Raw genomic sequence first — 12,909 nt, 5'->3', positions numbered from 1 at the left:
GCAAAACGCAGGGGAACTAGTTTTATGTGTAGGACTCTACTGAAATAGTCGTCCACAGTTGCCTGGCCATTGGGCAGCAACATTTAATGGGAGAATGAAGTCACTTCCCTGGTCTTCATGAGACAAAAATGATACTGCTCATTCAAATACTGATTTCTTTTCCTAACGTGAACAGACTCAAATTTTATTTTATATTATTTAGGAGATCTAAATTTTATTTAGAAGATCTAAATGTATTTTATTTAGAGATAGGAGATCTAAATATTTCACCCACAAAACTTGATTCTCAAAGATGTCAACACCCCCTTTTCTTTCCTCCCAGCTGAATGGGCTATGGCCTGAATTTAGATGATTACCAAAGGCTTCACCAATTATGGCATGTTGCAATTCTTTATCAGCAATATCTGTGAACAAAGAGCTTGGTCACAGGCTTACTATGGTGATAGTCTATCTGCTTGCAAAGATGTCCTGATGGGAAGGCTTTCATTTTCATGAATTAATGCATTTTATTATTATACTCTTCTTATGTAAGTCCCTGTTGCCTATGCTTTATCTCTCTCTCTCTCTCTCTCTCTCTCTCTCACACACACACACACACACACACACACACACACACACACAAAGGTTGCCCTCCATTTATTTCCAGAATCAGCTCATTTGGAGACACAGGGGGGAATGATTTTTCAGAATACGCCTGGGGTAATGGCCACCAAAAGTTCTTTTGATAAACCTGTGTGGCGGGATGCAAATGAATCACTGAAGTATGTGTGAAGGCAAATTCACTGTGGACAGGAATCTCATACAGACACACTACGGGGTCAAATTAGAGAGTGATTCTCGCCGTAGTGCTGAGACTTTGCAAAGCGAAAACATCTTATGTGTATCTCTGACCACTGCTCTTTTGACCTAAGTAGAAATCCTGCGCTGAAGGGTTCTCATGTCCTATTGAGCTCTGATTGGGCAGGAAAGCCAGCTACCAGATGCAAAACGCTTCTTGAGAACGACAAGGTTGTACCTGAAGGCTAGGGGTCTTTTGAACAGAAATCCTCCTGTTGCAACAAAACACCAGAAAGATGTGAGGGCACCTCGTTAAGCTCCCATCAGACAGCTCGGGTTCAACCCTTGAAGTGAGTTTATTCTCCTGAGGAATGTAAATTTAATATTGCTCAAGCAAGAAATCGGGGAGGCTGATTTCCACCAATCTTTCTGGGAGAGAGTTAAGGCTGTTTTCTCAAGAGTAGGTATTTGTGTATCATTTATAGATGGATATCCATATGGGAATGTGGTCCACATGCTTTCATTGAACCGTTTTGCTGAGGTTAATCTATTGTAACAATATTTTCCATAAAAGAGTAATAATTGAGCCTCCAGACAGGCTTCGTCAACCTCAGCACTACCAACATAATTGGTTGAATTATTCCTCCTTGTGGGAAGACGTCTTGTATCTCGCAGGATGCTTAGCAGCATCCCTGGCCTCTGGATGCCATTAGATGCCTGTAATTCTGGGTCAAGACAATCAAAAATATCTCCAGGCAATGATAAATGGCCCCTGGTGGGGAAAGAGTCACCCCCGCGGGGAGAGAATCATACCATTAGATGTTCCAAGTTTCCAGGGCAGAGATGTATAAGGATGTTTTCTGGACCTGGTTTGCACTGTGATTTAAATAAGATATTGTGTGATAACTGTATTTCCAGGAAGGATTTCAGTTTTCTTATCTGAGTAGTCTCTAGGATTACGGTGGCATTTTATCAGGCCTTAAACCTGAACCCAGAGAGAGTATCGTCACATTGACTTGGGCCAAAAAGTATCCGTGAGATCCATGAAAAGCATCTTCAATCTTGTGGAAGAGTTCTTATAGGTGAGATGGCTCACACATCAAATATTGTGGGCCTGCTGAAGAGGGAGGCTGCCTCCTTCTTCAACGCGCACGAGCAAGGAAAACAGACTGACCTCCGTGAGCCTCAGATTGGCGTGGGAGGGAAGGGCCAGCAGCAAGATTTCCCTTAACGGATTTTCCTCAGCCTCTGATCCTTTCCTTCCCTTGTGTTTCCACAACTACATGCGAACCCATTTAAAGACACAGGGAAAGCAAAAGCAGTGCTGATTTTAATAGTACGAGCCATGAGAGAAAAATGTAATTAATGAAATCACCTGAACACTCTGTGTGAGCTAGTTAAGGAAAGATTAAGTTTTACGTCAAGGGTCAGAACAAAGGGCCAGTGAGTAGATGAGATAGAAAGTGAGATTTTTGGCTTCACATAAGGAAAGACTTTTTATGACTTCCTGCTGCCGTGTTTTCTGTCATTGAGGCAGAAAAAGTATTTGAACAAAGTAGATGTTAAAAGTCGCCTTTAGCCCTCAAATCTTATGATTCTATGGTCCCAGATGCACATTAAATGAACACGGCCAACATTGACATGCTCTTGTGACTTTAGTCCTTCCATTGAGCCTGCAAGGTCAGTGCTGTTATTGAACCCATGTTCCAGGTGAGGAATCAAGGCCCACTAAGGTAAACACTTGCCCAGCAGTGAAGCCGAGATTTGAACCCAACCTGCTGTCATCCACAGCACCACGTGCTCGCAAGAGTGTGGCCCAGACACCCTGGGGGATCCTTTCAAGAAGTCTACGAGGTCAAAACTATTTTCGCGTGAACACCCAACGTTCTGTGCCCTTTGTGCTACATACAGCCCCTCCAGGAACGCACAGTGGACTTTGCCAGTGGACTCATGGCAGGAGACATCATCCCTGCTGTCCGCGGACTTAATGTGGCTTGGGCGCTCTCGTGCGCTGAATGTTTTTTCAGGTTTAATTGCTCATAGGATAAAGGTTGATAGGCATAACGCACATACACAAAACGTCTTTGGGTTCCTCAGTCACTCAAGAGTGGACATGGGGGTTGAGAACACAAAGTCTGAGAAGGACTGAGCTCTCTGAAGCTGCCTGTGGTGCGTGCGCATGCACACACGCGTGTTTGGGGGAGAAGATACGCCTCAAGAAAAAAGTTGAGAATAGTAAGGAAAGAGTGAACAGTGACACAATCTTAAAAGCAATGGGAGATCAGCAAACCTATCCTGGGACTCAGCTCGGGCCAAGCTGTGCTTCCCTCTCTGGTTTCCCGTTTCCTCTTGGTTCCGCTGGCCGCGGGATTGAAACAAAATTTGCAGCCCGCCTGCATGACATGAGCCTGGTCTGCCACCAAACTAATGAAAACAATTAATCAGCGTGCTTCCCTTAAAACTCTTCAGATTGGTAATAACGCTTAAGAAGAAACCATTGGCAATGTCATAGGAAGTTGTACTTAAATTTAAGAGAAAGACGTTTCATTTAGAACGTGCTAACTGAAGGCATGCTGGGAGGGAGGGCCGTTAACGGCGGAACCAGCTGCCTTTCTTGCTGCTGCAGCAGAGAGCAGCTGAGTGGGACCAAAAGGAAGGTAGGGGAGCAAAAACACGGGGGGCAGGGGGGGTAAAAGAGGCATCTGCCCAGCTACCCCCAGAGCCCGTGGACGGCGCGGCGGGAGAGACAGGGTCAGTGACATGCTCAAAGCCTTCGGTTTGTGAAAGCCAAGGACCGTGCCACTGCACCACAGCCCGGAGTTTATTACCCACTGGGATAATGGGGTTGACGGCGTTTTTACACCAGTGGCCCTGCCAGTGAGTCCCATAACGGGACGTGGGTAACAAGTGCAGTGGCGACAGACAGCACGCCGTCGTGCGGGCAAACCGAACGCGCTCGCCTGGTGGATGCGAGGGAGACGACAGCGCGTGCATCTGAGTCACAGTACCTGTCCTCAGGCAATGGAGCCCCCGCCAGTGTGGCCACCGTCGGAAACACGTCCATGTTGCTTGTTGGCTCGTCAATCTCTAGTCCGGCCTGTATCACTCCCGGCCACCGAAGAATGCCAGGAACCCGGATACCCCCTTCCCAGTTGTTTGCTTTTCCCCCTAAAACGTCAAAATAAAATAAAAGAGAGAGAGAGAGAGAGAGAACAGGAATATGTCTTTTCAAAGCTTGGTTTAAGGCTCATTTCAACGCACTGTTCAATGTTCAACATGGGGCGGGTGATTTGGATGAACAAAGTGCTCTACTTGCATGGATTCAGTGAGAATTTCGTGAGCAACAGAGCAGACAATGGGATGAAAAAAACCACATATGACATGGTCACTATTACGCATGGCACACGGCTGGCACTGCCCGGTGGTCATGAACTAGGGCGACTCTACTGTCCCAGCGAGAGAGGACTCAGGTCAATGACCGTGGACTCACGAAGCTGACATTCCATTTCTACTTCTCACCAGGTTAGCAGGAAAAGTAACGGCCCCCCAAAATGTCCATGCCCAAATCCTCAAAATCTCTCAGACCAGGATAGTTCTGGAGGGCTGGGAACAGGACTTGTGGGCCGGGTCTCCCATTTAAGGTGAGTCCACTGGTCTGTGTTTCTGCCACTGAACATTTCTAAGATTTCCAACTTCCCAGGAAGTAATCTCTAGGCTCCTTGTGTGTTTAGTTGATGGCATTCTTGTGCCCTTAGAAACAATCCGCATCTTTTGAGAGAGACAGGCTGGAAGGTGGTACGAGGGTGGCCTTGACAATGGACGAGGGGGCCCACGGCAACGAATGCAGCTGCCTGCAGATGCTGGAAAAAGCATGGAAACATATTCTCCCCGGTAGCCTTCACAAAGGAACACAGCTGCCAACACAGAGCTTTGCACAGGTGGACCCACCTTGGGCATCTGAACGCCACACCTGTAAGATAATCTGTGTTGTTCTGAGTCACTGCATTTGCAGTGTTTGTTAGTGCAGCTGCAGGAAAGGAAAACGCCAGCTGTGCGGCTCAGACATTTGTGCCTCAGTTCCCCCAGGACAACATTAGGTTGCCAATTACATGGAATCACCCCAAGTGTCACGTCCAGTGTCTGGAACAGAAGAAGAGCCCCCAAATCGCCATTTTCACCACTGCTATTAGTTTTGCTAGCAGGGTAGCTCTTACTGTTTCGGTGAAGAAACCGGCTTTGCCCACAGGAAGTGACTTGACCATAAGCAAGTAGAGCGTGAATGGGGTGTGGGGAGACGACGGAATGGTGAGCTCCGTCCAGAGTGGCTCTGCAGACAAGATGCCCTCCGAGGCCTGCAACTAACGCACCTGGAGGGACACAGGCATGCCAGCGCGAGAGCCCAGAGAGGCGAGGGCCGGACCCCAAGCCATGCAGCTAGCACAGGGACAGGTGCAAAACCGGACGCACGGCTTTCCCCTGAAGTAATTCAGCATGGCTTTAAAATGAGCTGGGCACCACTGAACACCACAGGAATAACCACGCTGGAAGCTGGGCTGGAGACAAGGGAGCGAATGAACGCTCAGCTACTTCAAAGTACCTTTTTCAAGCTTTGTAAGATTAAGTAAAGAGTTAAATTAAATGAACAAGTTGAGACATAAACTGATGTGCAGCGGGAATAGAACGCATGAGTACGATGCATGGTTGACAAAGGACGTGAGTGCCACTTACACTTTAAAAATTGGGGCGCCTGGGTGGCTCAGATGGTTGAGCGTCTGACTTTGGCTCAGGTCATAAGCTCACGGTTCGTGGGTTTAAGCCCCGTGTCGGGCTCTGTGCCGACAGCTTGGAGCCTGGAACCTGCTTCAGATTCTGTGTCTCCCTCTCTGTCCGCCCTTCCCCTGCTCCTGCTCTCACTCTGCCTCTTTCTCAAAAGTGATAAACATTAAAAAAAATTTTTTTTAAGTTTAAAAATGGAATACAGCAGACAGAGGTTTAAGGGATCTTGAAGCAAAGCTTCACTTCTTAATGCTGGTTTTTAATGACTGTGCTGGTTTTTGAATTCTGTCCATTGCAGAATGAATTGTAGCTGACGACTCTTGACTCAACTCCTCTACAAGCAAGATCTTTAAACTCTGGGCACTAAATGTTTTATACGCATAGACATCAGGGTAGACTCACATAAAAATTCACATTATCCTTTGCAGTTTCCATGATGGCCCCCAGGAAAAGTTAAAAGTATTGCACTATATCTTCTCAACATGATCTTAAGGTAATTATCTGACAAATACTACTATTCTTGCATCACAAACACCACATCAAAGAATAGGGAAGTTCCAATAATTTGCCATAATTTATTCAAGCTCTCAGTAGCTCAGGGAGCTTCAGGAGGACCCTCAAGGTGTGAGTTAGTCTGACTCTCCTTCTACGAGATTGAGCACATAGAAGTGTCACTTGCTTATGCGAATAGCAGACCGGGCTCACGGCATTTTACCTGCTTATCCTTCTACTGGAGCAAACTCGGAATGTGCACCCGTTTACGCTTCTACCAGATCAAGATAGTAGGATTTTCACCTGCTTATCTGAACTCATAGACTTTAAACGTGTTTATCCATATACTGGATCAAGTTCATAGACTCGTCTGTTTAGCCTTGTACTAGATCAAGCCCACAGAATTTAAGCTTGCTTATCCATCAACTAGATCAAGCCCAAAGACTTCCATCTGTTTATTCTTCACGATCAATCTCACAGCTTATCACACGCGAAATCCTTCTACTAGATGAACCTCAGACAATTTTCATTTGTTTATCCTTCCATTAGATGAACCTCATAATATTTTCCCTTGCTTATCCTACCAGATCAAACTCATAGATTTTTCATCTCTTTGTCCTTGTATGAGATTTAGCTCATAGGATATGCACATTTCCCTTACCAGGTGAATCTCATAGAAGTTTCACCTTTTGTTGTACTAGATCAAGCTCCTGGAATTTTTTAAATCAATTCTACTGAATGAAAATCATAGACTTAAATCTTATTCTTCTTCAAGTTCAAACCCAAAGGACATGCACCTGCTACCCTTCTGGATGAACTTCATAGGATTTTCATCTGTTTGTCCTTCTGCAAGATTAAGCTTATAGAATATGCACATGACTATCTTTCTAGATGAACATCAAATAATTTTTACATGTTTCTCCTTCTGTGGGATCCAGCTGATAGGATACGCACACGACTATCCTCCTAGATCAAGCTCACAAAATTTTCATGGTCATCCTTCTAGATAAAACTCATGGGATTTTCATGTTTATCCTTCAACCAGATCAAGCCCGTAGAACTTCACTTTAATTTAAGAACAACAAAATAAGTTTGCTACCTAACATAAAGATCTTGTTTAATTAACGGCTAGTGTATATATTTCTTGCCCCACTGGTTAACATAAAACAAATAAATCAGAAGGTAGGCCAAAATACCACAAAAACAAAAAAGAATCCTTTAAAATTTTTTATCTTCAAGATGTAACATGGCATTGCAGATTGGATTCTGAAACAGAAGAGTGCTTTAGTGCAAAATGTATGGTTAACAGTGATGTACCAAAGTTAATTTCTCAGCAAATACCAACGGTTATGCAGAAAGTTAACACTGGACGAAGCTGGGTGCAGGGAAAACAGTAGCTATCCTTACTATCTTTGTAATTCTGTCAATCTATACTAACTCTAAAGTAAAAACTGTACTAAAGACACACATAGAGATGCTATAAATATACGTGTGTTTCCCCGGTTAACTAAGTACTTGGCATTCTCTAGAACAAAGCAGAGAGAACAATACGAATTACTTCACAGGGTTTTATACATACTCTTTCTAATGGCTACATGTTACTGATCACGTACCATGCCATATGGACTATGACCTGCATTTTGTCACTACCTCCTTACAACCACCTCACGAGGGCGCGACTATCACTCCCCATGTATAGACGCAAACTCTGATGGTCTATAATATGCATTTCATCTCACTGAATCCTTCCACCTACCCCACAGTGGTGCTACCATCACTCTCCATTGTGTAGATGCAACACCTGACGGGGCTGAGGGCAGGTAGTTCCCGAAGTTACGGAGCCTGCTTGGGATTGTCTCTCTCCCTCTCTCCCTCTGCTCATCCCCTGCTCACTCTCTTTCTCTCTCTCTCTCTGTCTCAAACAAATAAATAAACATTAAAAAAAAAAAGAAACTTGGAAAGACAAATCTGAACTATAGGATTAAGAACCACAACCCCGGGCACACTGTTTTACCCTTCCAGAAGTGAGTGAACAGGTGCATCTTCTTTAAGGAAAAAGGCAGTGTTCAAGGACAGCTGACTGGAGCTCACCAGGTGAAGGTACAGGGACACCTGGCTGCAAATCCACGTGAGAGCAGGACTGGGAAGTGCCCAAGTTCCCACGTCTTGGCTAGATTTCCATGTCTTGGAATGAGCACAGGGCACAGATGTCTCTTCAAAATTCTGACTTTATTTCCTTTGGATGTGTACCCAGCAGTGGGATTGCTGGGTCATACAGGAGCTCTGTTTTTAATTTCTTGAGGGAACTCCATACTGGTTTCCACCGTGACTGCACCAATATGCATTCCCACCAACACTGCAGGAGGGTCCCCTTTTCTGCACAACCTCTCCAACACTAATCTTTGGTCCCAACAGCTGAGATATGGAAATAACCTAAATGCCCATCAATGGATAAATGAGAAAATGTGAAATTACACACACACACACACACACACACACACACAAGGGAACACCAGGCACAGAAAAGGAGGAGGTGCTGCCATGAATCCACATGGGTGAAGCTGGAGAACATCATGCCAAGTGAAATAAGCGAGACACAGAAAGATAAATGAGTCAAACTCATGGAAACAGAGAGCAGAATGACAGTTGGCATTGGCATGGGACTGGGGAAATGGGGAGATACTGGTCAAAGGGTACAAAGTTGAATACGTTCCAGGATCTAATGGGCAACATGGGGGCTACAGCTAACCAGACCGTATCACATCACTGCGTACATGAAAACAGAGAGATCTTACGTGTTCTTACCACACACACAAAAAAGAAAAAAATGGTGACCGTATGAAATGATGGTTATGTTAAATAACTTGGCTGTGGATATCATTTCACAGTGTATACATACACCTCAACGTCAAGTTGTGCATCTTAAATATATACAATTTTTATTAGCTGTACTTGAAAAAAAGCTGAAAAAATCAGCAAAGGAGATACTTGTATTTATTTTGTAAATATGACTCCGTTTCACCATAAGAAAACCAAATAGTCTTTCCATTTATATAAACGTTACCATTTCCATAAATGCCTATCCACTTATACAGGCACCCCCCCCCCCCCCACAATACAGACAGTGCCATAGAAATCCACAGGCTCATCCAAGGTATGTGTAGATGATGATTCAAGTATCAGGAATCTACTCTGGGAACTCTGCTCTGAGATCCCGAACCTCCGGGTGATGGAAGAAAAGGGTATGAGAGCATGCTTGGTGTCCAGCTCCTCTGAAATCACCACAAAACTCCCGGAGGAAACCTAGAGAAGTCACACCCTGCCAGAGATCTAAGATTCCCCTGAAGAGCTCCAAGCCAGAAACAGTCCCCTGGAGGCAACAATTCTGCGTGCAGCGAAGGGGCTTAGCTCTGCTCAGGTGCGGTGCTCCGAGCACCATCAAGAAAGGTACAGGACAAGAAAGAAAAGAAAGAAAAGAAAAGAAGAGAAGAGAAGAGAAGAGAAGAGAAGAGAAGAGAAGAGAAAAGAGAAAAAAGAAAAAAGAAAAGAAAAAAGAAAAGAAAAGAAAAGAAAAGGTACAGGACTATGGGAGGCAGTGTGTCTGCAGCTCCCGGGGCCCAGCCATTCACTGACCACCTGGATGTAAGGGCTGGCAGGACCACGTGCATGGTGGCATCCCAGGCTACTTTTCCGATAACAAACTATCATACTCGGGATGAACCATGATGCTCTGTCAGGAAAATATGAACCCACTACGTGTAACATCCAAAGACCCTCATCTTAAAGTTCTGAATTTATATTCAGAAGGAAATAGATCAATAAACAGAACCCCGTGCAATTTTCTAAAGCTGTAAAAGGAGTGTTTTTTCTTTTATTTTACAAGAATGGTAAAAAAAAAATGCACATTAAAAAAATCCGTAACACTCCGTGCACACTCGGCTTAGGGAGAAACCTGTTTGGTTAAGTATGATCACACATTTCCAGGCATGTGTTCGTGAACAAATAGCCTTGCTCGTCAGATGGTGTAGCTCTCACTCTTATTCCCCTTGCCACAGTCCATGGAAGAGGCTATGTGCAAAATGCGTCCATCAGGCTGAAACAGGACAGCTGACTTTCCCAGTCACTGCCACGATTATCCCTGGTGAAGTTCACGGCATCTACAATGGTGAGCTCCATTCATTCCGAAAGTGTTTATTAAGAAATTACTTAGGGTGACCAGGAGTAATGATGGAGTGCACCATGTTCCAGGAACTATTCAAGCTCACTGCAGAGATGAACACGTTCCTTCGCCACCATCGCTTGCAGGGTAGGTACCCCATTTCACAGCTGGGAAATCTTTGGTCAAGTGATGGCACCAGGTAGGGCTCCAGAATCTGGGCTACGGAACGCTAGGTTTTCTTGATTCTCAGAACCCCACAGGGAACGCAGTTATATGAACAAGGATCTCAACCAACAGGAATTCCAGGTCTGCAGGGAGAGCTCAGATGTCCCGCCAGATGCCTCTGAGTGGGAGTCCACAGAAACCACAAGGGGGATGCCTGCTACCTAGGAACACCCACCCTGCCACCACAGAGTGTGAGTGGCGTCACGGAGGACAAACAGGGGCAGGAAAGTTGGAGATGTCTTGCAGGACAAAGACAAGAAAAACAGGGTAAGAAATCTGGATTGCTTTTTCTTTCCCCTGAAAATGCATGAGCAGAAAGAAAAGGGAGTACATTTACAACTTGGTCAAGTAACTGTCAAAGTCGCACACTGAACATCTAGATGGCACTTTGCCACGATGAGAAGTCACAGGGGAAGGATGGCTGAGTTCCCCAATCTCTCCAGGCAAATGCAGAGAAAATGCCACCATTTACTCCAAGCCTCTTGTCAGGAACAGCTGCTTCCGGGCCAGGCTTCTATTTTTGTCCTTTCTGATGCTGCCACCCGGCAGGTCAAATCACTTTTAGTGGCAAGAGCATATGCCAGTCCTTCTCATACCTGATCTGAGCACAGAGTTTTGTGAAATCATCTCGTTGCCACTTCTCTCCTCCTGGGCACCTCCATGACCGTGTAACGTGGATACCCAGCATGCATACAAACCACAATAATGCAGGTAGAAGCACAAATTCAATGCTTTCTCACCCAAGATGCTATGTTTTAAGCTTTTCTTCACTTATTCATTCCAGGGACCAAAGCCCACAAATTACAGCTCTACCTGGTGCCATCACTTGACCAAAGATTTCCCAGCTGTGAAATGGGGTGCCTACCCTGCAAGCGATGGTGGGGAAGGAACGTGTTCATCTCTGCAGTGAGCTTGAATAGTTCGTCATTACTCCTGGTCATCCTAAGTGATTTCTTAATAAACACCTTCGGAATGAATGGACGTGACAGAATTACCTGCGTTCCGTCAGGCTATATCAGTGCAACACTCTCCTGATATCAGTGCTCAAAAAACATTGTAAAAACACCCTTAAAATGAACTGACTCAGTCTGAAGAGTTACACGTAACTCCTCGAGCACAACGTGAAACTGCTGACTCATCTGAGTAGGGGTTGGGGAATGTCTTCTCTCAGGGGCCAGGTAGGAGACAGGGGTTGGGGAACGCCTTCCTCAGGGGCCAGGTAGGAGACAGGGGTTGGGGAACGTCTTCTCTCAGGGGCCAGGTAGGCGATAGGCATTGGGGAACGTCTTCTGTCAGGGGCCAGGTAGGAGACAGGGGTTGGAGAACGTCTTCCCTCAGGGGCCAGGTAGGAGACAGGGGTTGGGGAACGTCTTCCCTCAGGGGCCAGGTAGGAGGCAGGGGTTGGGGAACGTCTTCCCTCAGGGGCCAGGTAGGAGACAGGGGTTGGAGAACGTCTTCCCTCAGGGGCCAGGTAGGAGACAGGGGTTGGGGAACGTCTTCCCTCAGGGGCCAGGTAGGAGACAGGGGTTGGGGAACATCTTCCCTCAGGGGCCAGGTAGGAGGCAGGGATTGGGGAACATCTTCTCTCAGGGGTCATGTAGGAGATAGCTTGACGTTCATGGTTTCTTTCCCAACACTCACTTCTGCTGCCATGTTGTGAGACCTCGAAGAATAAGCGTGGCTGTGTCTCGATAAAACTTTATTTACAAAGCCAGCCATCAGGCTCCATTCGGCCCTAATGCCAAAACTAGCTGAGCCCTGCCCTGAGTTAACTGAATTTAGATTCTGTGTCCAGGTGAGTGCAGCAAGCAGGCAATTCCACAATAGTAAGTCCTTCAGTATTGAGGCAAAATGTCAGCGAGGCTTCTAGTAACAATGCATTTGTTCACTCAACTGGACACCTTCTTAATATCTCCTACAAGATGAAAAACTAAGCCACGGACTGTGGCAGAGAATGCCAAGTGAACCATGTTCCGGGTCTGATCTGCTTCTGCAACATCATACTTTGGTTGAGCTAAGCCTCACCTAAGTGCCCCAGGAAACAGCTTGCCCCCTCTTGCCTTCTGGAAAGTTCTGTGTCTGGATGTCTGCTCTGCCAGGATTTTCCCCATCCCCCAAATCATTTTACACATCCTCAAAATCCTGGACAACACGCCCCTCCCACTTAATTAGCCTCCCACGAGCCCCACTGCAGGTGATATTTTCCTACTGTCCATTTCCTTAGCAGTTTTCAACTTCCTTGTTTATGGGATGTGTGACAATCAAATCTGTGCATATCTTATCATCCCAGCAGGACCATGAGTGCTTGAAAACAAACTCTGTCTAATTCAGTGTTTAATCAACTGAAATCCACATCATAATATTTTCCAAATTATAGGGTCCAATATATTTCTTGAGTGAATGAAATCATGGATTAATCCCTGAGGAGTATGGCTGGGGAAAAGACTATCCTATAGAAGTGATTTGAAGTTCCTATTTCC

The 12,909-nt window shown here is 45.6% G+C and overlaps 1 protein-coding gene across 1 annotated transcript in view; it reads right to left on the bottom strand.

Moving 5' to 3' along the window:
• STS (steroid sulfatase) overlaps nucleotides 1–12,909 on the bottom strand; it is a 153,023-nt gene that overhangs the window by 18,551 nt on the left and 121,563 nt on the right. The window contains exon 9 of the mRNA XM_042926533.1: nucleotides 3,786–3,945. Within this exon, the coding sequence (XP_042782467.1) occupies nucleotides 3,786–3,945 (160 nt within the window). The remainder of the gene's footprint in view (nucleotides 1–3,785; nucleotides 3,946–12,909) is intronic.

The sequence above is a fragment of the Panthera leo genome, chromosome Y (genome assembly GCF_018350215.1).
Source record: "Panthera leo isolate Ple1 chromosome Y, P.leo_Ple1_pat1.1, whole genome shotgun sequence".
In the NCBI taxonomy this organism is placed as follows: Eukaryota; Metazoa; Chordata; class Mammalia; order Carnivora; family Felidae; genus Panthera; species Panthera leo.
Note: the sequence above shows the minus strand (reverse complement) of the source record. Positions and strands in the feature narration are given on the sequence as shown.